Source organism: Canis aureus, chromosome 30, assembly GCF_053574225.1.
Source record: "Canis aureus isolate CA01 chromosome 30, VMU_Caureus_v.1.0, whole genome shotgun sequence".
Lineage (NCBI taxonomy): Eukaryota > Metazoa > Chordata > Mammalia > Carnivora > Canidae > Canis > Canis aureus.
The window spans coordinates 43,009,906-43,037,875 of NC_135640.1; the positions used below are offsets into that span (position 1 = coordinate 43,009,906).

General features: G+C 64.6%; 1 protein-coding gene and 2 long non-coding RNA genes across 3 annotated transcripts; 1 reads left to right on the forward strand and 2 right to left on the reverse strand.

Moving 5' to 3' along the window:
* Positions 1-1,220: 1,220 nt before the first annotated feature.
* POFUT2 (protein O-fucosyltransferase 2) lies at positions 1,221-10,804 on the reverse strand. The gene is made up of 9 exons (XM_077879434.1): positions 10,640-10,804; positions 8,616-8,866; positions 6,576-6,720; positions 6,103-6,213; positions 4,935-5,001; positions 4,184-4,309; positions 3,792-3,972; positions 3,406-3,529; positions 1,221-2,179 (listed from the first exon to the last, which is right to left on the reverse strand). Exons 1-9 carry the CDS (start codon positions 10,771-10,773, stop codon positions 2,026-2,028), a joined length of 1,293 nt encoding a protein of 430 aa, XP_077735560.1. The 5' UTR covers positions 10,774-10,804; the 3' UTR covers positions 1,221-2,025.
* A 2,594-nt stretch (positions 10,805-13,398) lies between these two features.
* LOC144301689 (uncharacterized) lies at positions 13,399-14,479 on the reverse strand. The gene is made up of 3 exons (XR_013368422.1): positions 14,210-14,479; positions 13,840-14,015; positions 13,399-13,468 (listed from the first exon to the last, which is right to left on the reverse strand). It is a non-coding gene; the product is annotated as an uncharacterized LOC144301689 (long non-coding RNA).
* Positions 14,480-21,217: 6,738 nt separating this feature from the next.
* Positions 21,218-23,522, forward strand: LOC144301690 (uncharacterized). The gene is made up of 2 exons (XR_013368423.1): positions 21,218-21,924; positions 22,277-23,522. It is a non-coding gene; the product is annotated as an uncharacterized LOC144301690 (long non-coding RNA).
* The last annotated feature ends 4,448 nt before the right edge of the window (positions 23,523-27,970 follow it).

The following is a 27,970-nucleotide window of genomic DNA, read 5'->3' on the forward strand; positions in this document are numbered from 1 at the left end:
TCCCAAACCGACGTCTGGCCCAGCCCTGGGGGAAGGGGGTCCAGGACGTCCTCCAAGCAGGTTAGTCGCCAGGAAACGGGCGTGTGACCCTGCGCCCGAGGGGACCCGGTGCCCCTGGGCCGAGCCGCGAGGGGGACACAGCGAGCGGCGGCTGGGATGGGGCCCCCGACGGCCGCTGCCCCGCTGTGTGGAGGCTGGGGGCCCGAGGGTGGGGGCGAGGCCCCTCAGGAGCGTCCACGTGCTGTCCACACGGAGTCCAGGTGCCGTCACCCCTGCCCCCCAAGGCGGGACCCACACTGCAGAGGCCTCGCAGAGACCCGGGTCCCTAAGGCTCCCGTGCAGTCACCTCGGCCACGTGTTTTGCCCTGAGTGCCTCAGTTTCCCCCTCTGTGAAGGAGGAGAAGGTGACAGCCTTTAGACATAGTCCACGGCAACCCTGACCACGGCCCGCCTGTCCTGCTGGGGGTGCAGGGACGGGTGTGACGGGCCGGGCCGCCTGGCGGTCAGCGGGTGCCGGTCAGGAGGCAGGCCCGAGCCGCCCGGAGCTGGGGTCCCCAAGGGACCAGGCCCCCTGCTCTCGCTCCCCGCCCGGCCCTGGGCCTTGGAGCGGCTGGTGGCCCCAGCCCCCCACAAGCCTCTCCAGGCCGCGGTCGGAGGCCACGCCAGCCCCCTCAGGTGCCCTGCCCGCCGGGGTGCCCGGCCCCCGCACAGCACAGGGGGCGACCCTGGTTCCCCGACCCCCCGGCCCTCAGGGACTGCCCGTGAGCTGGGTGTGCTCTGGGTCCCCCCCCCCAACGAGGGCACCCGCCGTCCTGGTCAAGGGCACAGTCTGGTTCAAACCACATGGAGAGCCGGAGGGGAGCGGAGTGGGGGGCGGCGGCGGGGGGGGGGGTGCAGGAGCGGGCGGGTCCCCGGGTCTCCCTTGCGGGAGGGAAGAGATGCTGCGGCCTGGGTGCCTGGGCCCCGAGCCCCCGCCACCCGCTAACGTGGACGCGGGGGGGGGCGTGGAGGGGGTGGCGCGGGCCGGTCCCTCCCCAGAGCACAGGGACGGCGGCTCTCCCAGGCCGAGCTCTTCCCGAAGCAAGTCGGGCAGCCGTGGGCGCCGCGGGTGGATGGGACACGGCGCCGTCCCCAGGAGTGACCAGCGGCCCGTCGGGACCACTCGGGGATTTCCTGCCAGAAAGAAACTCAAGGGTGTGAGAAAGGCGCCGTTTCTGGAATTCTGGTTTCTTAGAAAACGTATTTTATTAGCGTTTCAAAGTACAAATGTGCACAGAATAAATACCTCACTCCCCCCAGGACCGCAGCGCGCGATCCGCGTGGGCTCCACACTCGGGAAGAAGACACAAGCCGCCCCGGGCTTCGGGCTCGGGTCACCTGGGGCGCCCGTGAAGCCGGGCGTGGGTCCGAGGGCGGGTGGTCCGCGCTCCAGGCCCACGAGGGCTTTCTGGGCAGCGCGCCCCTCGGCCCCTCCGAGGCTGCATGCCACGCCCCTCAGCCCCGCGCCCCTCAGCCCCGCACCCCCCAAGGGGCAGGGCCCGGGGTGCCCGCCCACCCACACCGCCGCCGCCAGCCGGGGGCTCCTCTCCGCAAGCCCAACCCCCCGAAGACCCGACGAACCTCCCGCACACTGAGCCCCCCGGGGTCAGCCAGGTCCGCAGGGCGGCCGCCCACCTTCCCGCCCATGTGCTGGGCCTCGCGCAGGTCACGGGCAGGGTGAACGGGGCGGCACCGGACGCCCCGGCAGGACCACAGACGGGCCCGCGCCACGCGCCCCTGCGACAGAGCCCGCACCCCTCACGTCACCGCGGCCTTGCAGGCGGCAGACGCCCTCTGACACCCAACGTGCCGCGCACCAGGGCCCCGGGCAGCCACGGCGGGGCGGACCCCGGGATGGACGCGTGCTGTGGCCGCCTGGCCATGGCCGGGCAGGAGCGACCCTGAGGCCACACAGGTGCTTGGAGGGAGGCCGAGAGTCCGTGTGTGCGGGAGACCGGACGTGGCGCCCACGAGGGGCCGGCCGGCTCAGTAGGCCACCCTCCAGTGCGTGGGCTGCTCGCACACTTCCTCCCGGTCCCCGCAGAAGCGGTTGTACGTCGTCCGGGGGTCGAGCCCAAGGATCTCTCGCTCCTCGTGGATCCGGAAAGAAAACGTGGACACGGAGGTACCGATGAAGAACCTGCCGGCAAACCGGGGGTCGCGGGGGCTGCCTGCACGTGCCCAGCGCCCCACCCTGCCGACCTCTGACCCTGCGGCCCGCAGCCTGTGCACGGGCCCCGGGGTCCTGGGGGCCTGCAGACACGGGGACCCTGCCCAGCCCACTCGCAGCCTCCACCCCACAGGACGCACGCGGACCTCCCTGGCCCTGGCCCCCGCTCCCCTCCGCGGCAACAGCCTCCTCTAAGGACAATGACGGAAAGAGCCGCGCTCCTGGACCTGTAAGAAGCCCCAGCCGTGTTCTGCAGGGACACGTGTGATGGGGGCTGTCGCTGGGCCCCGGGACCTCGGGCGGGGTCCGTCCCCCGACAAGGTGGGCAAGGGGGCCTGTGACCAAGTCTGAGGGGGGACCAGGAGCAAGCCTGCGGGTCAGCGGCCAACCGTGAGCCGACACTCGCCTCGGGGACGACACGGACTGACCTCCCAGGGGCCGATGGAAACAGCGGAGCCGAGGATAGGCAGGGGAACAGGGATGGGGGACGGGCGGATGGGGGGACATGGAGATGGAGAACAGGACAGGGACACAGAAGACAAGGACAGGGGAACAGGGGGATGGGGGATGGGGATGTGGGGACAGGGAGACAAGGCGATGGGGATAGAGGAGGGAGGATGTGGGGACAGGGAGACAGGGATGGGGGATGGGGGAGGGATGGGATGGGGAGGCAGGGGGACAAGGACACGGGTTGGGGGGATGGGGATGAGGGATGGGAGGATGAGGACAGGGGGACAGAGATGGGGATGGGTGAAGAGGGAATGGGGATGGGGAAACGGGGATGGGGGGACAGGGGGATGGGGATGGGGACAAGAGGGATGGGGGACTGGGGGACAGGGAGATGGGGGCACGTGGAGACGGGGGACAGGGGGTTGGAGGATGGGGGATGGGGACAGGATGGGGACAGGGGGACAGGGAGATGGGTGGATGGGGGACAGGGACGGAAGACAGGTACACAGGGATGGCGGGATGGGGAGACGGGATGGGGGACAAGGGGATGGGGTACGGGGACTGGGAGATGGGGACAGGAGATGGGGGACAGGGGAAGGGGGAATGGAGACAGGGACGGGGGATGGATGGGGAGATGTGGGGATGGGGGATGGGGTACAGGGGGACGGAGGACTGGGAGATTGGGGGACAGGGGGATGGGGGGGTCACGGAGTCAGGGGACGGGCCGGGCCGGGCGGTGGAGGCACCTGGCGTGCGAGCAGATCCACTGGTCGATGATGGCCACGCCGCCGTCTCTGTAGAGCTCCAGCTCCTCCCACGTGGGCTCGAACCTCAGCATCTCCGGCAACAGCTTCTTCAGCTCCTCATGTTCTGCGAAGCGAAGTGGAGCCACTGACCCGGGGTCACCGGCGAGCACCCCAGGGCCGTGCACGGGACACGTGTGCTGCACTGCGCTGGCTCCACGGGCACCGGCGCCACAGATCAGGGGCGGCCACACAGGGCCCGGCACCGCCTCCCGGCCACGCTGCAGGCCCAGGACGTGACGCGGGCAGCGGATGGGGGCGGCAGACGGGGCCAGGGGACGGGGGCCAGGGGATGGATGAGCCCGTGGGGCAGAGCCGGGCCCGCCTACCCGTCCTGACGGCGTCGGTGGCCACGAACACCTTGTCCAGCCGGTGGGTCTTCATGAGGCTGCGGATCTTCCTCACGGCCCCGTCCAGACTGGGCACGTCCTCTCTGTGGCCCCAGATGAAGTCCTTCCTCCTCAGGTGAACCGCGAGGTACGGGCCCCCCAGCGAGGAGCCCAGCGGGACCTGGGGGAGGACGGGGAGCGCTGAGGGCCCTGGCGCTGCTGGTGCTGGGGTGCTGGTGCTTCCCTCGCCCGCGGCTCCCGCACCTGCCGCTGGAACCCCCGACCCCCAAGCCTGGAGGGGACCGTCCCGGTGGGCGACCGCGGCCGCCCCAGGCCCCCGACACGCCGACCCCGTTACGGGCCCGGCGACTCGGCATCCGTGGGGGCGCTACCTTCATCTTGGTCCAGTCCTCCTGGAAGGGGATCCGGTCGGCCTCGTCCGTGGAGTTCAGATACCGGCTCCTGAACTCGTCGCCCACGGCCCGCAGGTGCCTGGCAAACACCATGCTCCGCCGGGTCTGCGGGTGCAGGGGGCAGCTGCTGAGCGGGCGGCCCGAGGCCTGCGGAGGCCCGGAGGCCAGGCGGACGCGCTGGCACGCGCGAGGTCAAGGGGGACGCTAAGTGACAGCCTGGCGGTGACCGGTCATCGCACAGCACGAAGCCAGCCGGCGAGCGGCGATTTACCAGGACCGTCCCCGCACGGGAGCACGGACACGGGGCCGCGGCTGCAGGGCTGTCACCGCCCGGCCGGGGCATGGTGTTACCGGGAACGTCGTGACGGGGCCTCTGCTCCGGGGGGGCCCAGGTCACATGTCCAGGCAGCAGGGGCTCACCCCACGGGCACCTCACCCCTGCTCAGCCCAGCTGCCCCCAGGGGCGTGACAGCCTCGTCCTCGGGCTCCTGCAGGACCCACGGCACGCGGCGTGCGCTCACCCCAGGACGCACACGGGGTGGTTACGGCCCGGCCACCCAGCGTGGGCGGGGGCACAGCACACAAGCTACGCCCCCGCCGGCGAAGCACCGCCTTTCTCTCCACCGTCAGCCGCCACAAACAAGGAGCCCGCGGTGGACGCACACGCCGGCCCCACGCCGGCCCAGGCCCCGCCCGCAGCCCCTGCGCGGCCACACACGCCGGCACTCACGTTCCAGTACTCCCTGCCCCCGTAGTGGTCGTGCAGCAGGTTCTCGGCTCTGTCCAACATCACCGACCTGTTTCCAAAGAGAGACGAGGCGCTGGGCTGTGAGGCGCCCCACCCGCCTCCCCGGGCGCAGTCAGGAGGCAGCGGCCGTCTGTCCGTCTCCGCCGCTGGCCCGTGGCCACCACGCCCCCCGTGACCACGGATGCAAGGAAGGAAACGGCCAGGACGCCCAGCAGTCGACCAGAAAACAGGTTCCTCAGAGGACCCCGGCCCAGGGCAAGGCCCCAGGGGGAGGCCTCGATCCCGTCCACAGACGGCCCCCGACAGCCTCGGCAGCAGGCGTGGCCCGCCCGGCCTCCGTGGGGAGCACGCCACACCCCCTGAAGCTAAGCCTCCCGGGGCCAGCACCCGAAGCGTCAGAGCGCCCAGAGGGGACGCTCCAGAAGGGGCCGTGCCCACCCAGGCCGGGAGGACGCGGGACCCTGGGGGAAGGCACGTGGCCGCCCACTGTCCTCTCGTCCCAAGGGGACGGCTCGGGCAGGCCCCAGGGTGCTGAGCAGGGGTCCGGCCTGGGGAGGCAGAGCATGAGGCCTACATGCAGAGGTGAGTGCAGGGGGGAGCCCTCCAGGACCGGCTGGGGGCTGCGGGGCCACCTCCACGCCCCTGGGCCTGCCCCTCCCTGCCATTCCGTCCCCGCCCCTTCAGCCACACTGCCGTAGCCGTCGCCCGGGCAGGTGAACTAAGTGCACGTCAGTGCGTCCCCCCGCTCGGAGCCGTCCCCACTTGCCTGCCTGCCTGCGTCGGGGCCCGACCCACCCGCCACACCGTCACCTCGCACGGGCCCCGCTGCCATCCAGGTGAACCAGGCCCCCGCGCCCTCCAGCAGGGGACTGGGGGACACCGAGGACCTCCCGCCAAGCAGCGCGTGAAGCTGCACTCGCCCCACAGAGCCCGAGCGTGGGGACAGCCCACCTGGACCCGGCTCTACCCAGGGACACGCGCCTCCTCCACGTCCCCGTCCCCGTCCCGCCTCGCTGTGCCCCGGGGTGGTGGGGACGAGGCTGACCTCTCCCCTGACCCCACACGGGCCCCAGCCAGGACAGCGCAGGCACCGGCCCACACACGCACGCACACGCTCCTCAGTCACCGAGCGGACCCCGCGGGCACGTACCGCGCCGACGTGTTTCTCAGAAGCACAGGGGCCATGATGGAAGCCGATCCTTGAACGGACAAACAGGAGACGTTTAAAGCTCTCGTTTCTTCATAACCCCAAAACCACCCTCTGGAAGACAAGAGCCCCGGACGCACACCGGTAAGAAACTGGCGGGCGGCACGGGTGGCCCCTGACCTGGTGGGACCAGTGGGCGGGCCCGGGCCCGGGGGACGAGGGCAGAGCCGGGCCGGTGCCGGAGCTCGGACAGAGCGGCCGCGCCCTTCCGACGCTGCTGGCCGTCGGGGTTTCCAGAACCCCACCACTCTGCGGCCTGGTCCACGGGCGCCTCCAGGGCGGCCCCCACGGAGCGCCCTTCCCACACACCAGGTCTGGGCCCCGCCCGTCCACACTCGCGTGCGGTGACACCCTGGGCGGAATCCCAGCCCCGGTCACCAGGCTGGGGACGCGCCCCCGGGCCTCCCGCGCCGCACCTGTAGTACTCGTGCTTGTCCGGGGCGTAGAGCAGCGCGTCGATGCAGGGCCGCTCGTCGATCTTCTCCTCCCAGGTCCCCTCTTTCCATCCTTCTGCGTAACTTTGCAGGACGTAAACCTGGTCGATGAAGGGCCCGCCGGACTCTGGAAAAGGCCAAGACGGACAGCGTGGGCTTGGGTCCTGTCGCCATGGGGACGGTCACGACTCACCCAGTGCCACCTTCCTCCCGCAGGACCGCGGCTCGCTTACAGAGCAGCACGGGGCAGAGCAAGCGACATCGGGCCACGAGGTCCCGAGAGGCAGCCGCCGGGCCTGCCCCCGCCCCCGGTCCTCACACGCCGTCTTCCCCGCTGCCCCAAGCACACCCCCTTCCCTGCTCGGACCTGCCTCGCCGGGACTCACCCTTGACCCCTGCGAGGCCACTCAAACCGCACCTCCCGCCCCAACACCTGGCACCCCCCTTTCCTCCCGGCCGGTCCTCGCCATCTGGGACACAGCGCGTATTAATTACTTCTTTGCGTCACTGGCTTCTGCCTCCCGCTCTCCGCAGGAGCTCGGGGACAGCAGGAGTCTGTCCATCCTCCCACCGCACCCGCCCACCAGGCCTGCCGCCACGTCCACCGTGCTTGATCGAGAAGCATCCCAGGATGGAAGGATGCGTCCAGGCACAAGGGAGCCGCGACAAGTGCAGGTCTGGTGTGTTTCCCGAGGGACACTCCCTGTCGCTCAGGGGCTGTGCTGCTGGTGGGGCCTGGCCCCGGAGCTCCAGGGGCTCCCTCGAAGGGAGGGGTAGGGAGGGGACACGGAGAGGCCGAGGCGAGGCACCTGTCCCAGGGCACCCCACCTTCCCTGCCCCCCTGCTCCAGCTCCAGCCTTGTGGCCCCAAGGGCAGCAGGGTGGGCACCAGCCTCCCGCCCCACACACCCAGCGTCCCCCACGAAGCACCACCTCATGGGATCCTGGTGTCCGCCTGTTGAGAAACCCACTGGCCCAGCCCCGCAGAGGTGAAGGGCAGCTTCTCTGGCAGCTCCCTGACCCTGTTCAGACCAAGGCTGAGGCTGATTCCCAGACTAACTCAAGTCGGACTAAGCACCCGCGACATCTCGTCTCGGGTCACAGACGGATGCATCCCCGCGGGTCTTCACGGGCCTGAGCCTGATCTTCCCTGTGAACGAAGGTATCGGGAGATAGTACGTCCTCCTGTGCCTGCAGCGTGCTGGGGACTGACCCTGCAGACACATCCCAGAGGGACAGGGTCCAGGGCGCAGTCAGAGCACAACATGGAGACTGCAGATGTGGGGCCGCTGCCTCTGGTGAGCATCTGCCGCCGGCTCAGGATGTGACCCCGGGGTCCTATTAAGTCCTGCATCGGGCTCCCCGTGGGGAGCCTGCTTCTCCCTCTGCCTAGGTCTCTGCCTCTCTCTATGTCTCTCACGAATAAATAAAATAAATCTTAAAAAAAAGAAAAGGAAAAAAAACCTGAAGACGTGCAGCTGCAGCCCTGGGCCCACAGTCCTGACGGGCCGGAGCCCGCACGCGGCGCCCCTCCTGCAGGCTGGGGGTGCAGCACGAGGGCACCGCGGCCTCGTAAGCTCTTGTCTTCTAAAGAGCGATGCTAAGCTCCAAACACCCTTGTTTGAAGACCTTCAACTTCTCTCTCTTTAAAAAAACTAAATAGGCTGAGCAGGCCTGAGCGCACAAGACGCGCCGTTTCGCGTCTTCGCCAGCTCTGCGGTGAGACGCCGTGCCGTCGACGCCGCCCGGGCCTGGCACCCTCCCTCGGGGCCACTGCTGCGAGCTCCACTGCTGCGAGCACCCCTGCCCCGTCCCAGCCGCCCCTGCTTTCAGAGGCGAGGGCGCACGCGGCTCACGCACTTCACACCTAGCTCCCCAGACAAATTACGGGAGGAGCGAGACACCCGGGAGGCTGCAGCGGGAGACAGAGGCGGGGCCCCCACGCGGAGAAGGGTCCCCGGCCAGGGCGATGCACCCGGTGTGCCCGGCCCCGTTCCCGCACAATCCGCACCCGCTGCCTCACCTGCGATGAACTGCTCGTACTCGATCACCGGGATGTTCCTATTGAGACTCGGAAGGTCAAAAAAGTCGGACCAGGGAATCCGGACCTGGTGGATGTCGGGGCTCTGCCAGTGATAGAGGCGGCCCCAGGGGGGCAGCACCAGCACCCACTCCTCGGTCTGCAGCAGCGTCTTCAGGAGGGAGGCGACGCGGATGTAGACATCCCTGCGGAGGTTGAAGCCCTCCGGGGGGTTGACATCGTACAGGAGATACCTGGGGGGGGGGGGGGGACAGTGGTGCCTGACCCCTTCGCGCTCGACACTTACGGAACACGCCGGACTAGCGGCAACCACGCGACCGAGGTCTACCCGTGATGCCCGGGTTGGAGCTTAGAATAAGGACTTTGAAATGCTTGTGTTAATCCACTTAAAGTGGCAACGAGGAGCCATCACGTGGCGTTATTTCGAACGTTCTTAAGTGAAAAATAATCATACTTTTCTAAACAAAAATAGAAAACTGGCAGCGTTTGTAGTTTCTGTACCTCTTCTTGCCACGTCCGCTGGTGCAGCCAACGTGCTGCGCTATCAAGGGCAGGCGGCCTCAGGAGAGAATGAGAGCGGACGGCGCACCCCCCACCCCCCACCCCGCTCCCTGGACAGAGCCCCCCGCCACCCGGCCACCCCCCCTCCCTGCACTGGTTCTTCCACCACATCCGGAGACCCCAGGAAGGAAGCTGCGATGTCATCCCCAGAGCACGGACACCGCAGGAAGGGGCCTGCACCATCCCTACATCGCAGCACAGTGGGGCGTCTTGAACCAAACCCTCAGGAACCCAGGCGGCAGACACCTGAGACCCATCTGGGGACATCCACCACCTGCAAGCAGCCTCAAGGGTCCCGTGCACATCACCAAGGCTGAGCTCGCCAAGGACCATGTATTGGGGGCTCCCGGCAGGGGGGACAAGGCCCCAGTCAAGTGACAGGAGCCCCTGGGGTTGCCCCTCCCAGGTGACCCACAGCCGGCCCTGCCCTGCCCCAGGGCTCATGGCGGCCACAGCAGCTCAGGGCAATAGCAGCCCGCGGATGCAGGCCAGGAGGCAGGTGTGGGTACAGGGGTGCAGGGGTGTGGGTGACGCGGGCTACACACCAACCCCCGACCCCAGGTCCCTGGGCCCGCTGTTCCCCCAGCTCCCCCGTCCCAGCGGATTCCCCAACCCCAACCCAGGTCCCCAGGCCCGCTGTCCCCGCCACAGTCCTGGCTGATCCCCACCAACCCCAGGCCCCCGGCCCGTTGTCCCCCCATAGTCCCCTCTGATCCCCCCCAACCCCAGGTCCCTGGCCCGCTGTCCCCCCCGTCCCCGCCAATCACCAGGCCCCGGCCGCTGTCCACCCCCTAGTCCCCACCGATCCCCTCGACCCCAGGCCCTGGCCCGCTGTCCCCCCCAGTCCCCTACGATCCCCCCCCGTCCCCCCCATCCCCCCCGACCCCAGGTCCCAGCCCGCTGGCCCCCCCTCCCCACATTGCCCCCCCCACCCCAGGTCCCGGCCCTACCCCCTAGTCCTGCCGATCCGCCCCCCCCCAGGTCCCGGCCCACCGTCCCCCCGACCCCGGGTCCCGGCCCGCCATCCCCCCAAGTCCTCGCCGATCCCCAGGTCCCCGGCCCGCTGTCCCCACCCACCCCCCCCATCCCCAGGTCCCAGGCCTGTTGTCCCCCCCTCCCCCCCCCGTCCCTGCCAATCCCCAGGTCCCGGCCGCTGTCCGCCCCCTAGTCCCCACCGATCCCCCCCGACCCCAGGTCCTGGCCCGCTGTCCCCCCCAGTCCCCTACGATCCCCCCCCTTCCCCCATCCCCCTCGACCCCAGGTCCCAGCCCGCTGTCCCCCCCCTCCCCCCGTCCCCCCGACCCCAGGTCCCAGCCGCTGTCCCCCCCATCCCCCCGTCCCCCCGACCCCGGGTCCCGGCCCCCCGTCCCCCCGCCCAGTCCCGCCGATCCCCCCCCGCCCCCAGGTCCCCCCGGGAGCCTCGCCCGGGCGCGGACGTGCCTTACCGTCTGCGGGACGCCGCCCCCGCCAGGATGTCGGCCGCCGACTGTCCGGGCCAGAACTCCTCGCCCGAGGCCCCGGCGCGCGGCCAGGACGCCGCTTCCAGCAGCAGCAAGAACACCGCGCCGAGCGCCGCCATGGCCCCGCGGCCACGCACTTCCGGCGACCGCGCTCCGCCCCGGAAGCGCCCGCCCGCCCCCGAGCGCGTCCCCTGAAGCCATGGCAACGCCACGCATGCGTCTTGCGTCATTCCGAGGCTGGGCGTCCCCGGACGGAAGGCGCTGAGAGGCGAGACCGACGCGCGGGCGTCCTCGTCTACGGGCCGCGCCGGTGGGGGAGGGTAGGGGCCAGGCCTGTGGGCGGGGCCAGATGGCCGTGGGCGGGGCCGGCCTGTGGGCGGGGCCAGATGGCCGTGGGCGGGGCCGGCCTGTGGGCGGGGCCAGATGGCCGTGGGCGGGGCTGGCCTGTGGGCGGGGCCAGATGGCCGGGACGGGGCTGGCCTGTGGGCGGGGCCAGATGGCCGTGGGCGGGGCTGGCCTGTGGGCGGGGCCAGATGGCCGGGGCGGGGCTGGCCTGTGGGCGGGGCCAGATGGCCGGGGCGGGGCTGGCCTGTGGGCGGGGCCAGATGGCCGGGGGCGGGGCTGGCCTGTGGGCGGGGCCAGATGGCCGGGGGGGGGGCTGCCCTGTGGGCGGGGCCACGCCCGGTGGGTGCCGGCCTTGTGGGCATATTCAGGGAGGCGGGGCCGGGCCTGTGGGCGTGGCCAGGGGCGGGGCGGGCTGGCCTGTGGGCGGGGCCGCGCCCGATGGGGGCGGGTCTGGGGGCGTGGTCAGGGGCTGCTACGGTCTGGGGGCGGGGCCTGCCGAGTGAGCGTGGGCCCAGGTGGGGTTTGCCAGGTGCGGCGCCGCGCGGGTCTCAGCGTCTGCTCCGCGGCCCGCGGCCTTCGGGCGGGCAAGCCGCGGGACTGACAGGCCAGCACAGTGGCCAGGTGTGGCACCCGCGCTGCACACCCTCCAGGCCCGGTGTCTCGGGCAGATGATTTCCGAGATGCAAAGGTGTGTCCGCTACTGGGAGAGGGTGGGGGTCTCACCGCGGAGGACCGCAGTGCACGGGCGGCAGAGTGGCCCCCTCTGTGTCCGGGGGGCACCGGACATTGGAGGGGACGGGATGGAAGGTGAATTTGAGGCCCTGGACTTGGGGTCAGCAGATGAGCACCTCTGTGCCCCGACCGGGTCCAGCCCAGGTCTGCACCTCCCTCCGTGGGGGGGGCTCTGCGGTGGTGGCCGGGGTGTCCCCTGGGGAACCCCACTGCGGTGCCAGGGCCCTTTTCCTGCCCCTCCCTGGAGCCCTTTCCTCCCCAGCAGCAGCGCCCTCCCCTCCTAGAGCTCCCTGTCCCAGGCACTGTCCCTGTTATGGGGCAAAACTCCTGGGCTCCTGCCCCAGGGGGACCATGTGGGGGGCTGGAGCCTCTGTAGTTGCTGGTAGGAAGTGCGACCTCCCATTCCTGGGCCAGGGGCTGGGGGGGGCGGCCTCAGCCCCTGCAGCAGTGAAGGGACCCCCAGGGGCCAGCCAGGGAAGATGGAGAGGTAGGTCCAGGCCGCAGCCCTGTCCTGGAACCGCCACGTCTCCAGGCTTCTCCTCACGTGGAATTCTTCGGTGGCTTTATTGTTCCAGCCAGTTTTAGCTGGAGGTGTCTAGAACCAGGTGGCCTGCCCGCTGTCCCGGGGCGTGCAGAGCACACACCAGCCAACTGTGGGTTCTGCTCCAGGAGGCGCCAGCACGGACCCTCCGACCTCTGGACCCGCCCTTAAGCCCCCAGATGAACCGTCTTCACCGGGGTTGATTCTCTCTTGATCTTTCATGTCTCCTAGTAAAGCCATCTCGAAACATATTCCTGAGTTTCTAGCATTTTTCAACCATTCACGGAAACAGAGATGAAGCGTGGGCCTGTGTGCGCCCCCAGACTCGGCACTCGCGCCCTCTCACCGCGCTCACTGCATCGGCATCAGGTCGGTCTTGTGTTGCCCAAATTTCACTGAAGCAAATGATTGACATCAGCTTGTTCCATTTGAAACATTTCCGTATGTGTCTCTGAGAAGTAGGACTTTTGCTCACAGCCACCACGACATTAATTCGCCTCCACATTCCCTAATTATGTTATAACATCGTCCCGGGCACCGTCCACGCGCGTGGGCCCCGCTGCTCCAGATGCCTTTACTCCAGCAGATTTGTTCAAGTCAGGACCCGGGTTCTCCGGAGAAATGGAACCAATAGGGCATCTACCGACGGTGTGAGGGGTCGGCATTGCGGGATCGGCTCGCCAGGGTGGAGGCCTGAGGCCAGGGGCCTCCGTCTGCGGGCTGGAGGCCGGGGGAGCCCGTGCGGTCAGTCAGCCCGAGTCCAAGGGCCCGAGCCCCGAGCTCCACGGTCGGAGGAGCAGGACGACAGGGACGTCCCAGCTCAGCAAGGGAGACACAGTTTGCCCCCCCTTTTCATTCCATCCAGGCCCTCGATGGGTTGGGTGAGGCCCCCCCACCTCGCGGTCGGTGATCTTACTCCGTCCACCAGTTCAGAGGCTGATGTGTTCTGTGCACACCACACACACACCCGGAAGTGGCTGTTGCACCAGCTATCGGGGTGCCCTCAGCCCCGTCAGGGTGACACGGAAAATCAGCCCCTTCATTGGACACCTGGACACTTGGAAGTTCCCCCCCCTCCTCTCCGGCCTCTCCCCTCCCCTCCCCTCCTCCCTCTCTGCCCTCCCCGCTCCTGCCTCCGCTGATTAACCCCTGGATTACATTCCTTACCCAGAATGACCCAGGAGAGGTTCATGACTCTTTAATAAAGAGAAAAAAGAAAACTTTGTTAAAAAAAAAACAAAACAAAAACAAAAAAACCTGACTTCCTCCCTCCCCTGGTCAACAGGAGTCAGAAGTCCCCCGTGTGAAGTCTGACCACTCACACCGCCCCCCTCACCCCACCCAGCGTCCACTAGAGGGGACTCTGCCACAAGAGGGCAAGAGCGTCCTTTGACAGAGGGATGGAAGGAGAGAGTAGGGGTGCCCCAAGCCTGGGCAGGCGGCAGGGGCTGGGAGGCAAATCTGGTGCACACACAGCCAGGCCATGTCCCTCCTGCCCCCGAGAGCTAAGAGCTACCCCCACCCCAAACCCCTCCATCCCCCGCAAAGGGTGAGCCATGGGAGTCACCTGAGAGGAGAAGAAGGAAGCCCTCTGGCCTGGGGTCCAGCAGGTGAGCTGTGTGCGTCCTGGGGTCACACCTGTTAGATCCCCGGTCTCATTGCTCCCCCAGGTCTCAGAAGGGTCAGTACTGGACACCCCACATCCCAGCCCAGAGGTGGCCGAGACACAGAGGCCCGGAGTCTCTGAAAAGGAACCTAGAGATTCTTCTGGAAGCTGGGATTCCAGGGCGAGGCCCTGCCAGAGCCAGGGAAGGCGTGGGGGAAGGGGCAGCTGTAGGGCCCCCTGGCCCCACCTCGGGTCAGCAGGAAGAACCTGGGGTGGGGCAGGAAGGGCAACGGAGCTCGGGGGTTGCGGGAGGTCACCGGCGCCCCTTTACCTGGAAACGTTGGCAGCAGACACGGGCTGGGGAGACAGTTGGCGGAAGTGGGTACAGGTGTGGACGGGCCCAGGACCCCGCTGAGGAGTGGTTCTCCTGGGGAGCACGACACCCCAGTTCATGCAGCTCTCGCTCTCTGGGTGCCCTGCTCTTCCGTGTGCGAAGTGAGTTACCAGGCTCCGCGTGCGGCAGGCTTCTGGACCTAGTGCAGAGCTCCACCTCCTTGCTGGTCACAAGTCCCTGGCCACCAAGTCCTGCTTTTGTCCCTGGAGATGCACAGGGGGGCTGAGAAGCAGGGGACCTCTGGTTAGGCCTTGAGCCACCTGGGGGCTGCCTGCCTGGACTGCCCTCAAGGGACAGCCACCGAGTGAGCAGGACGTGAGGACACGCTGGTTCCTGTGGTCGGTGCATGGGTCCAGCCTCCCCACGTGGCCTGCCCACAGTGCAGCCCCCATCTTGGGTGATGGCTGGCCAGGACCTGCAGAAGGGCTCATCCACAGTGTCCCAGGGGTCCACGGTGAGAGCCCTACGAGGCCCCTCCGACCTTGTGGCCCACCTCCCCCTGAGGCAGAGCCACAGCCTTTCCGCTAGGGGTGCACAGGGTACCTGACTCTGGTCCCGCCCCCCTGATGCATTCCTGCGGCCCCATCCCTGGCGCCTAGGTCGTGTGGGGTGGGGAAGGCCTGGGATGGGGCCCCTTGTGGGGATGCTAGACCCTGGTGCTGGGGTCCCTGGGCTGACCTGTGCGTGGGATGTAAGGGCCTCTCCCCCCTTGGGCTGATGGGGAGAAAGCTAGACTTAGAGTAAAAGGTCAGCTCCCACGCGGCCAGCAGGGTCCTTAGTGGGCTCCCAAAACACAGGGCACCGTAAGGGGCCTGAGCCACCCCGGTTCAGGAAGACAAAACTTGGGCTGCCCCAAGGCAGGTGACTCAGAGAGTCCTTTGAAAATGCTCTCCAGGTCCCGGTCTGTGCCCTCAAGGGTGAGTTTTCTGCTGAGGGTGGCTTTTCCAACATCAGAGTCCGGCAAACATCTGCTGTGGTGGGGGGGGGGGCTCTCGGGTCCCGGGTGGCTGTGGGGAGATGTGTGAATGGGAGCGGGGGCGGGAGGTGGGGCCGGGGCCACGGGTGGGGGGCCGGGACTGTGGGAACTGCCCACAGCCTTTCTGGAATCAAAACACTGGCAAATGTCAAAAAGTGCGTAATTTGTTTTAATGAAACAGGCTGCTTATTTATGTTTGGAAGGCCTGTCTCAAGGACTGCTCTTGGCCCTTCTCAGATGATAGCGTCAACGGAAACACAAACAGATGGTGGGGGTCTGGGGGCTCCTCCGCGGAATGAAGTGCACAACAGGAATTTGTGCTGCTTGCAGGGAGACCCCACCCACCGAGCCGGGGGACAATGACCCCCCCCCCGCCCTCTTGGTTTGGGGTCTGGATCTGGCCATGGGATCTTCCAGCCGGAGAGTGGACATGGGGGGCTGCGATCGGATCCAGCCCGTGAGAACTTGGGGGGTCTCTATCTCCTCCTCCCTCAGCCTAACGTGCAGTCCCTCAGGCCCCAGATGGCAGTGGACTCCGGCAAGTGTCGGCTGCTTCCCTGGGTGCCCTCCTCACCCGGAGCGGCGTGGCCAATGCTGTCCTCTGACCATGGTGACCACCCCGTACCCTCAGTGCGTCCCCTCCCGTGGGCTTCCCTCCTCAGCCAGGTGGCGTGTCCGCTCCCAGCGCCTCCTCCGCCCCTTTCGGAAGGTCCAGGCTCCTGTCGCTCAACAAAGAGGCAAACACACAACCAAGGTGGGAGCCGCCCACGCCTCGCTGGGCTCCGTGGAAGGCAGAGCGGGGCGTGACGTCCCCCGGCTCAGAGGCACGGCCGCAGACACCGCATCATTCACTGGTCCTCCGGGGCGTGAGATGCAAGCGTCATCGTTTGTAAAATTCCCACAAATGTGTGATTCTGTCTCTGGCCTTTGGGTCCTGACCCCGCAGACCTACTTGTCAGCGTCGGCCCCGGGCCATGGTGCGTGATCAGGGCGGCTTTACGGCACCGCATCCCCTAAAACGCACCTGCCAGCTGCCCTTGCGCATTTTCACATGAAGTTCAGCAGCGGGGGTTAGAGACCCATCCTGGCGAGAGTCTTCCTGGGAGCGGGTCTCTCCCCCCAACTACATCAGCTCGGCTCGTCCTCACTCCACTCCTGGGTTTTGTTGCCATCACACACGGCGCACTTTATAAATAAAACGTTGCTGCTTTGATGAATACCATTAGTTTGGTATATTGACCTTTTAAAATTGGCCGCTTGTGATTCTAACGGTTTGCCGTTGATTTGCCAGTTTGCATTTCCCTAGTTCAAAGAGTCCTGTCGTTGTGCAAATGATCGTGGTCTGTCTCTGCCCTGAGTATTTGAGAATCATATCTATTTTCTTGTATTCTTACAGCTGTTAGGAGTCAGATATAAAAATCAGGCGTCTTTTGTTTCTTTTTGTTATTTTAAAGATTTTATTATTTATTTATTTATTATGTATGTATGTATGTATTTATTTATTTATTTTAGAGCTGGGGAGGGAGAGAGAGAGCACGCATGGGGGGGGGAGCAGAGGGAGAGGGAGAAGCAGACTGCGCGTTGAGTGAGTGCAGAGCCTGACACGGGGCTTGACCCCCGGACCCTGAGATCACGACCTGAGCTGTGCCACCCAAGCGCCCCTTTCTCTGGTTTGGGACCGTCCTGTGAATGGTCCCGGCGCGGGGTCTGCAGACTGTGGCTCGGGGGTCAAATCCAGCCCACGTTGCCTCTTTTCCTAAATAAAGTTCTCCTGGCACGCGGCCAGGCCTGCCCATTTACATACGGCGGCGTAATGGGTGCTTTCATGCCACAGCAGGGGCGTCCAGTGCTTGGGACAGAGGCCAGCTGGCTTGAGAACCCTAAAAGACTTGCTCCGTGACCTTCCCCACAAGTTTGCTGACCCCCCCACTCTTGTATTAGTTCAACGAGTGTTAGGGTTGAACACTAACACTCTTCTGTGCTTCCCGCTCTTCCCACTCTTTTCTGCTTCCTAAAGATGTCGTGGCTGCACGCGCTCGAAATTCAGTGGGTGTTCAGGTTCACCCGCCTGCTTTTTTGGGGAACCGACTGTCCTTTGAGATGACCAGAGATTCGCCGCTTGGATCTCTTAACGTTAAGGCAGGGGACTAGCGGATGTTGCGATGGTGACTCACGCGGTGCTCCTGAGACGACCGGTCCTTGCTCCTGATGCGCCCGGTTCTGCTTGTCGGAGCCTCCGTGTGGGGAGGTCGTGCGCTCCTTGTAGACCTTGTGTCCCTAATATGATAACGTGCGTGTGTGAGGTCCCCACCCCTGGGTTTTGGCTGATTATATGGCCTGAGTGGAGATGCTCTTGTCTCCCTGTGCTTCGGAGCAAGGAACTCTGGGTAACAGTTCAGGTGAATCCGGCTCTTACGGTGCAACATTGTATCTGTTTCACTTGAGCTGAGTCTCTAACTTACAAACCAACCTGTGATTTCGGTTCCTTGGGTGGATACGGTACCAAGCGGGTGGGTCGCCTGCCCAGGGTCCCATCCCACCCGTGAGACGTGAAGTTGGGGCTTGAACCCGGCAGCCGGAATCTGCAGCCCACGTTCCTAAGCATGGATTGTTCTTTCACATTTCTGGATTCACAGGGAAGCTGCCTGAGCCGGGGACTCCTTTAAGGACGAGTCTTGCGCTATTTCGTTCCTGCCCCCGGACCTCGGACTAATTAGATTTCCTGTTTTTTTTTTTTTAAGATTTTATTTATTTATTAATGAGAGGCATACAGCGAGCGAGAGAGGCAGAGACACAGGCAGAGGGAGAAGCAGGCTCCATGCAGGGAGCCCGATGTGGGACTTCATCCCGGGACCCCGGGCGGTGCTAAACCGCTGAGCCACACGGGCTGCCCAGATTTCCTATTTCTGCCTGAGTCACATTGTACGTGGAAAATGTATTTCCCAAGAAAATCATCCGTGTAATCTAGCTTTTAGAATGTGGTGCTATGAACTGGAGCATGATGGTTTCGTGATTTAAAAAAGCTCCCCCATTCTCTTTCTTCCTTTCCCCCCTTGTTTTGGGGGGATAGCATGTGCCTCCTGGGCGGTCCCCTGCCCCCTCCCCTGGCAGGAGACCTGGAGACCCGGCAGGTGGCAGGGCCGGGCCGGGACTGTGCGCTGCAGGCAGCAGTATACCCTGTGGGCTCTCAGATGAGCACCCGCCCCGCCCTGCAGAACCTGAAAGCAAAATTGTGCCAATTCCTGAGTCACTTGGGTTCTCGACATTGATCCACGTTACCTGTATCCCGGGGATTAGCTCAGAGCCTGGTCTTCCAGCTCCGGTCGAGAAGGTGTCTGATGGCACAGAGGAAACAGAACATCGGCACAGAGTCACTGAACATCCCAGGATGATGACACGGGTGCGTTTTCAAGCAGGACCCACTTGCAATTCCGAGAAATGTCCCCCTCTCTGGGTTTCATTATCTGATGGGAACGTGCTGGGGAAGGTGCTTATCACGGGAGGCACGTGACAGAGTTACATCTACTAACACCAGCTCAAAATCTGCGAATGTCTCGTTCGCTGGGTGCTGAACGAGGTCTCCGGGGATGGCAGTGGGGCCTGCGGACTGCGGGCGGAGAGCCTGAGGCCGATGGGGTTTACAGACCCCGCGATAGGGCCCGTTTCCTGCGGGAAGGGGATACGGAGCTGCATGCAGAGCTGGGGGGCAGGCTCCGTGGAAGGAGGTGGGGCTGTAATCCTAGCACATCTCAGTAGGGACCTCCCACACCACATAGTCACGTCTAGGCAAATACTTCCAAAGGGGCTTAAAATCAGAGCCCAAAATAGCACCTGAGCACATGGATGGGATGCTGGGGCGATCTCACAATCAGATGGGTTTGAGGGATGTCTGGGTGGCTCAGTGTGGAGCCTCTGCCTTGGGCTCAGGTCATGACCCGGGGTCCCGCATCGAGCTCCCCGCAGGGAGCCTGCTTCTCCCTCTGCCCCTGTCTCTGCCTCCCTCTCTGTGTCTCTCATGAATATATATATATATAGAATCTTAAAAAAAAATGGAGTTTCTGTCCAATGTCGAATACGGGATACACAGCGAGTGAAGCTAGCGTGTGCGGGGGAGGCTTGCCCAGTGCCCAGCTGGCTGGTGCGCACGTGCGGTCGCTCTTCCGAGCCTCCTCAGACCCCTCGGAGGGGGGCACCCGCCTCCGCGTGTTGGCCAACAGCCAGCGTGGGGGAGACAAATGAAGTCTGGGGTCCCCCCTCCATGCTCTCATCCTCCGTATCTCCGTCTCTAGCGCCGACCCCCATGCGGAGACCCAACCGGACAGTTGAGAAAGGTGCACGTTTTTCTGAACATAAGAAGTTTCTGGAGGTCGAGGAGCAGACCCTGACTCGTCAGAGGTCTGGCTCCATCCAGGCTCTCTACTAACTCCGTCGCCGCCCACTGACTTTCCTGGGAGCCCACAGGCCCTCAGAACGAGGACAGACGGGATCTGGGGGAGAATTTCCGCAGCTGGCCCGTCCCTCCAAATCCCTGGAGCCCTTTGAGAATAATCCCATGAAGGCCGCAGGGAAGGAATGTCCACCACGTAGCGGGACGGCGCACTGCAAACCACAACTTCCTATCCTCATCTCTCGGAACTGGGAGAGCCTGGGGCATGAGAACCTCCGAAAAACCCCCTTGAAAGCCTGCAGGCACTTCGAGGGCAGCGAGGGGGTGATCAGCGCCCTGGGAACCTTCCAGGCCTGGAATCTGCCCCACCCCAGGCCTCTAATCCACCCCTGGAGGCTCCGCCGCCAGCCCCTCCTGCCGGCCCCTCCCTGTCTGTCAGGCCGGATCCCACAGACCAAAGCCCTCACCTCCTCCCCTCATCTCCTCCCGCCTGCTCATCACCTCCCCTCCAGCCTCAGGCCCTGAATGCCGACCCCAGTCTTGCAGCGGGTGCCCCTAGAGAATCTCAGGACAGGGCCGTCCTGGGGCCACTGCACCCCTGCCCCGTCCCAAGCACCCCGACACCCTCCTCGGGTCCCATTCCTTTGGCCGCTTGCTGGCTCATTTGCTGAGCGGTCCTTGCTGGTGGCCCTGTTAGCAAGCACCTCGCCCAGGGCCTGGCCAATGGCAAGAAGACGCCTCCCCCGCCCTCCACAGCCAGGCAGGTTCCCTGTCCTCCCCTCTGCTCTCCAGCCTTGCCCCTGACCCCACCCCAACCACTGGACGGCCAGCGGCCACCTCCGTGGTTTCCATCTCCTGTGAGTTCACCCACCCCCCAAATGCATTCGTTTCTGCCATTTTATTGGATTTGGGGGACAGGTTCTCCTTCCCCATGGCCACCTCTGGTGCGCCCAGTGCAAAGCTCCTTGCCCCTCACAGCACCCTGGGACCCTTGCCTCGGCTCCGCCCCGGGCCCTCCGGGCTTGCCTGCCACGTGGGTCCCCACGCCCAGCCTCCGGGGCAGACGCTGACCTCAGCTACGGTGTTCCCTGGTTGGGTCCTGATCCTGCCCCTCATCCAGGTTTAGGCGAGTTGTTCAGCTTCTGCAGGAATAAGCTCCCCTTGCTGCCCTCGCCGACGCCAGAGCTTGGACAGAGCTGGCAGGCCCCATGTGGCGAAGGAGATGGGGCTGGAGGGACGGCGCCCTGCTCCCTGGCTGCCTGTGGGCCCCGGGGATGGGGCTGCCCATGCACCGGGGACCTGCTGGCCCGGAGTGGCCTCTGTGCGGCCAGGACGCGCGGTGAGTGCTGCCCAGGGCCAGCGCCCACGTTCTGAGTCGCGGTGTCGGCCAAGCACCCGGGCCCACGGCGCCAGCTCAGCCCGGAGGAGCCTGGCTTCTCTCTCAGGGGTCCCGGCACTGTGACCCCGCGTGGGGCAGGGGCAGGGGCAGGCCGGCTCCCGTCCTCCCAGCAGGTGTACCTGCGCTGTCCGGGGAGGGGATGCAGCAGGACCCGGTGGGCGGTGGGGGGAGACGTGGGGATCTGGGACTTCCCCGGGAATGCTAATGAAGCTCAGCAGCTGGTAAAATATTTACTTGGAGATACCGGAGGCTTTAAAGTTCAGCCTCACAACAGCCGTGCAAACCACCGGACAGACTGAGGATGTGTTTCTAGGTGCTTTTATCCAAATACGTGCCGGAGCCGCCACCCTCCCACTCAGAGGAAGCGCTTCAGCCTTGGCAGGGAACCGCGTCCCTGAGCCTCACCCGGTGCTGAGATGTGACCCCGGGGACTGTCCCTGAATGCTGGCCTCACACCCTGGAGCGTGGACGGGCCCCTGTGGCCGGTCTTGAGGGACACAGTCATCGCCCTAATCGGACATGGGCGGACGGAGCGGGGCCTGCTGGCCAGGGCCAGATGTGAACTCCTCGGCACAGAGGCAAGTGGGGAATCCATCAGCGTCCACTGTGCGGAGGCTGGATGGCTTTTCCTGACGTTCCGGGAAGCCTGAAGCTTCCCCTGAACCAGCTCGTGTCCCCAGGACTGGCCCGCAGACGAGGGGGAGGCCAGCTGGTGTCTGCGGTCGCTCCGGCCGGCTCCCCGAGTGCAACGCCGCGTGACTCTGGCTCTGCCCGTCGCCGTGATGGCAATGCCACCCAACTTCTCGGGGCCGCAGTGCTTCTCATCCCATGAGGAGGAGGCCGTGGTGCCTCCCACAGGGTGTTCTCAGGAGGCAGGTGCGAAGTAGCAGGTGCGCCCCACAGACGCTGGCATGAAGGGGCACACAGAGGTCCCCCCGGGGCATCCAGGCCCGGGAGGCCCAAATCTCGAGTGCTTCCTTCCTCACTGTTTCGGGCATCCCTGAGCTCCTGCCAAGACCCCACGTTGTCTGCATCCGGGAGGCTGTGGCAGCGGCCCAGCAGCCAGGGGGCAGTGCCTGTCTAAAGCCATGTGTCACCCCAGAGCCCCCCAGGCTGGCTGAGTCAGTGTCATGCAGCAAGACGGGGGTGGGGGTGTGGGGGTGGGGGCGGGCCTGCCCTACGGGGTTTGCGCTGGGTTATTAGTCATGTTTGATGAGTGACTCATCACTGCTGGGATTTCAGACAGGTGGACGCTCTGTACCCGTGAGGACGGGAGGTGGACGCTCTGTACCCGTGAGGACGGGAGGTGCAGTGCTTAGGAAAGAGCAGAGCTGTGGTCAGATTCCTGCATCTTTACCAAGTACGTGTGTGTGAACACGAGGGTGCTGCTTACACACACTCACAGTTAAAGCCTCACACTCACTTCTCTGGGTCTCTGCCGTGAGCAGCTCACAGCGGGCTCTGTGGACGCGGGCGTCCCGAGCCGTGTGCCGTATACACTTGTGCCCGACACCCCCGCCCCGCACCTTCTCACCGAGCGCCGCGTCCCAGGTCAGGGAGGACTGTTGGGCAGGGCGCCGTGGCCGGAGATTGAAAACCCTGCACGGGACGCTTGAAGTTGTAGACTTTCTTGGCGAGAGCACCAACGTTTACCATGATTGTGTTTTCGATAGACATTTGAGAGGTTGAGGGTGCCCTGTTATATGATCTTCCACTTTCTTTTCTTCCTTTTTATTTTTGAAAAATATTATTCAGGTATTTTGATCACAGAATACGTATTCATTTCAGAAAACTCCGATAAGCAAAACATAGAAAATCAAAACCATGGACAATGCTCACCCCAGACACGGCGGGGACAGTTTGGGTGCATCTTTCCAGCCTTGTCTGCGAGCGGATGTGTGTGCGTGTGCATCTGCACCCGTGTGGGAATGCATGTCTATGTGTTTATATGTGTGCACGTGTGCATGTGCAGGTAGGTGCATGCATGTGAGTACACGTGTGCACAAGTGTGCATGTACGTGCACGTGTCTGTACATGAGCACGTGTGTCCACATGCACGTGGACGCACATGCGTGTGTGCACACATGTGTGCATGTATGTGTGTGCACACATGTACATGCTTATGTCTGTATGTGTGTGCACATGTGTGCACGTGTGTGCCCATGCTTGTGTGTGCACGTGTATGCACGTGTGCCCGTGCCTGCACCCAGTACTGTATGTCCCCGTGCCGAGCACACCCACCGACGGCCTGCTCCTTGCACATACTACCGTGTCCCGTGGGCGTCACGTGTCCCCGCGCCCCCGTCTTTCGGGGGGGGAGAGCCTTTCTCAGTGATCTGTGAGAGCGCTTGCTTTACTACATCTTGCGATTCTGTTTTCACAGTTCCCCACTTTTTAAAAATTAAAAACAAGGCCCTTGCGTGCCTAGCAATGTCGATTGGATTCGCGGCCCGTATGTTGTAATTAAAATCCAATGTGAGCGTTTAAACAGATTCGTCTACAAATTCCATTTATAGCAAATTTTGGTGTAGTGACACTTTGTACCAAGTCACATGTCTGAGTTCTTGGTTTCCTCTCTGGCCTTAAGCTTAGAAACACGTTTTCTAGCACAAAGAGGGTTCACCGACAGTTTATTTCCGCCACGCGTCAGGTACACGGGACCCGTGGGTGTCGTCGGAAAGCATCTTTGTGTTTACGCTCCACGCTCCCCAGTGTTCCGGGAGGAGCGCTTTTCTCATGTTGCCGTTTGAAAACTAGGGCCAGGATCTGGAACTTGCTGTCACTGTTAGTCTTGTGATTAATTCAAGATGCTCGTTTCATGCCATCTGTCCCCGGGGAGCCACATCCGGCCTAGGGGACAGGCCTGCATACGCTGGCAGTGTAGACAGTCTCCCTGGCCTCAGATTCCCCCGCGGAGACTCAGGCCAGGTCCCCAGGACACCGCCCGAGGGGTCCCCTGTCAGGCTGCCTGCACGGTCCCACCAATTCATAGACTCTTCTTGGGTGGTGGCCGCCCCGAGGGCCGGGGCATGAATAGCCTGGGTCACGTCCAAGGACCCCGCCACGGAGCCCTCGCCCCCGATCCAGGGACACAGGGACGGGGTGGGGGTGGGTCCAGCAGCCTGTTCTCACCTCCGCCGGGAAGACTCCTGCAAGGAGACCACAGAGGCGCAGCCTGGCGGCACCGGATGGTGTCCCAGGGGCCACGGCACAAATGTCCAATCCAACACCCTGCGACAACTACCACTACGATCTCCCAAAAACGTCACACTTTTGACTCCATGTGGAATTGATTCACTAATTGGCGGAGATGGGAATCCTTTGTAAAATATGTCTGTGAACCATCAGCTTGTGTCTCCACCCTGGAGCCGTGGTTCCAGGCTGGGGTCTCATCCACGAGGGAACAGCCTGGGGGCCCGGGAGGCACGGGGGGCCCCGCACTGACCGCCTGCCTGGGACCAGGGCAGGGCTGCGTGCGACGGGCTGTCAGGCACACGAGGTGACCGGAGGTGTAGACGCGGGACCGGGGCGGCTTGCGGGTGACGTGTGGTGGAGAGCCCTGCGCTGGGGCTCGGCCGGGAGGAACCAGCCTCTGAGGGTTGGGGTCCCGGGTGGGAGGCACGGGGACAGTGGGGCACTGGCCAGTCAGGCTCGCATGCGGGTGGTGGGCAGGTGGACCTGAGCCCATCACAGTGGACAGAGAGGCACATGGGGGAGCCTCCGTGCAGGGGGGGAAGGGGGTAGCCACATGGGCCTCCACCTCCCAGTGAGAGTCCACACGGCCTCCTGCCCCCCACCCCATGCCAAAATCGTGGGTCAGGGCTCTGGGAAGGGGGCTGGGTCTTTAAGGAATCCCGGGGGTATCTGACCAGTGGGGAGCTGGAGCCCAGTCATCGGGTGAGTTAAGGGCTCCTCCTGGGCCTCCGAGGCCACCCTGGTGCAGCCCATGAGCTGCTGGGCCCAGTGGGGGCTTGGGGTGGTGGCCCTGACTCTGGACCCGCTCATGTGTGGCCTCTGGACCGTAACTGGCTTGGCCTTTGGGGCGTGGTCCCAGGGGCCTTGTGGTCAGGCAGGAAGGCCACCACCTGCGGGGTGTGATGTTGGAGCCCGAGGGGTGTTCAGGGGGCCTCATCAGTGGGGGTAGCAGGTGAGGTCACGGCTGGGACACACTGACCCCTGGCACAAGGGCGGCGTGGCGGGTGTGGCCTCTCCACCTGGCTGCCTGCTGGCTCCACCGTCCTGTGCCGGGGCACAGCCTTCCCCCTCCCCCCACTGTTCCCCCCACGTGGGGTCTCAGCCCCCATCTCCCTGGGGGTCCTGTGGCTCCACTCTCTGTGAAGACCGGCAGGTGTGAGCACGTCCCGACATCAGCAGGGGGTGGGGGGAGGTGCTCTCTGCAAACCAACCACGCAAGAGGCCGCCTTTTGAAATATATATATATATATTTTTAAATATTTTATTTATTCATGAGAGACACAGAGAGAGAGAGGCAGAGACCCAGGCAGAGGGAGAAGCAGGCTCCATGCAGGGAGCCCGATGTGGGACTTGATCCCGGGACCCCAGGATCACACCCTGGGCTGAAGGCAGGCGCTGAACCGCTGAGCCACCCGGGCTGCCCCGAAAAATATTATTTTTATTCCACAACAATTCCTTTCCTTTAAAAAAAAAGATTATTTATTTATTTATTTGAGAGAGAGGGAGAGAAAGTGCTTGAACGGGGGGGGGGGCGGGGTGTGCAGAGGGAGAGGGAGAAAAATCCCAAGCAGACTCCCGGCTGACCACAGAGCCCGACCCAGGGGCTCGATCCCACGACCCCGAGCTCAGGATCTGAGCCGAGATCAGGAGTCGGCCGCTCGGCCCCCGAGCACCCCGGCGCCCCTCTAATAGTGGTTTTCTACTTCCATCATTTATTAGCTGGAATTTCCCTGTAAGGAAGAGCCCCCCCCCCCCCCGCAATCTATGAATTGAATTTACTGACGTCAGCAGACCCCTGGCGCCCATTTCGAGCGAGGGGCCGCCGTCTGTTCCATCCTTACAGGCTTTCTGCCCGCCAGGCCGGGTCTGTCCCCGTGCACCTGCCCCACCCGCAAGCCCTGCCTGCCCCGGCCCCTGCTGCCTGCGTGGCCTCCGCTCACTTGGATTCGCTCAGCACCAGCCCGCCCCCCGCCCTCCAGGCCCCTCCACCCCCGCCCGGCCCGTCTGCGGCCCCCGCCCTGCAGGCTGTCTTCCTGCCCCAGCCACCCCCCAGGCCCCGATGTCCACGGTCTCTCCCTGCTGCGTGGGAGAACCTGGGCCCCGAGGCAGAGGTCCCTGAAGGTGGGGGAGCTCACGGTCCCTGGGCAGCCCCCCGGTCGAGTCTGGTTGGGTCTCGGGGGGCAGCAGGGGAGTGGGGCAAGGAGGCTGGGGGCCTCCCTGGCTCCGAGGGTTGCAGGTCACCGGCCACAGGCCGAGCTCCACGGGCGTCGGGCCCCCGGGGATCCCAGGCTGCTCTTCCACCTGAGACCCTGGGGCTTGGGCCCTCACCTCAAAGCAAATTAAAATTGTCCACTTCTGATTGTTCTAGCAGCTCTGAGCAAACACCAGACATCACCATATTTATGAATTTCTTGGCCCGGAAATGTGCCATAGCCAGTGGCCCCCACTCCTGGCAGGTCCAGGGACAGGGCTTGGGGTGACGGGAGGCTCCAGACACTGGGGGGACAAGTAGGGCACTCTGGTCCCCGAGGCCGGCCAGGCGGCCAGACAGCCGGCCCATTGAGCTGCGCAGGGTAGCCACAGCTGCCCGAGCACACAAAGGAGCCTTGTTCTCGCCCGTCACGTGGCCCCGGCCCCCTCCCGACCTCTCTCGGGACATGATTAGGTGTGGGAACCATTTCCCTTGGGGCTGCGTTTGACATTTGCCATTCATTCCGGAGGAGGCGTCTGGGCCGAGGGCCCCCGGCCCCCCAGCCCCCCAGCCCCGGCCCATGGCACAGGGGCCCTGACACCCTGCTGACCTGAGCACGGGCCGCAGCACGGCCGCCTTCATCATCCTGCGGGTCAGGACGCACACACCTGGTCTGGGCAGGATCAGAGAACAGAGGTGGGACCAGGTAACACGCACACGACCATGGCACATGCCAGGAACACATGCGTGTACACACAGATATGTGGCACCACACATGCTCCCATGCACCAAGGACACGTGTGCTCATAGGCACACATGCACACACATGCGTGTAGAGACACAGTGGCACATGCACACGCGTGTGCTCAAGCACATACTAAGAACATGCATGTACACCCATAGACACACGTGCTCAAGCATGACCAAGAGCACACGCACACACCGGCACATGCATGCACACGTGTGCTCAAATACACACCAAGAACATGCATGTACACTCATAGACACACAACAGCACACACACGTGCTCAAATACGACCAAGAGCACACGCGCACACACACACAGTAACACAGTAACACCCATGCACAGATGTGCAGGAACACATGGCAGGTACACACAGGGATGGAGTGTTCTTCATGGAATGTGAGGGGTGTGTAATCCCTAAGGACATTTGCACACGCACACACACGCACACACACATGGCCCACCGGCCCTGGCGGAGCGGCGATCCCAGTGAAATCAGGAGGCCTGATGTCGCCCCGCCTGTCTGCACCCTGACCCCCCCCCCCCACCCACCCCCCCCCCGTCCTGCTCCGCCCCGAGGGCCCCAAGGGGTGGAGTCGGTCCCAGCTTCCACGGGTGGGATCCCAGATGCGATCAGGCCAGCAGGAAGGAATGTGCTCCAGCTGCCAGGGCGGGCAGGGGACGGGGCCCCGGGACCTGCCAATCTCCCCTCGGCGCGGATCCCGACGCCGGCCTGGATAACCACGGGCCCCGAGCGCGTCCTTGGAACCCTGCTCCGAAACCACAATTACGCAGCCAGCTGAGG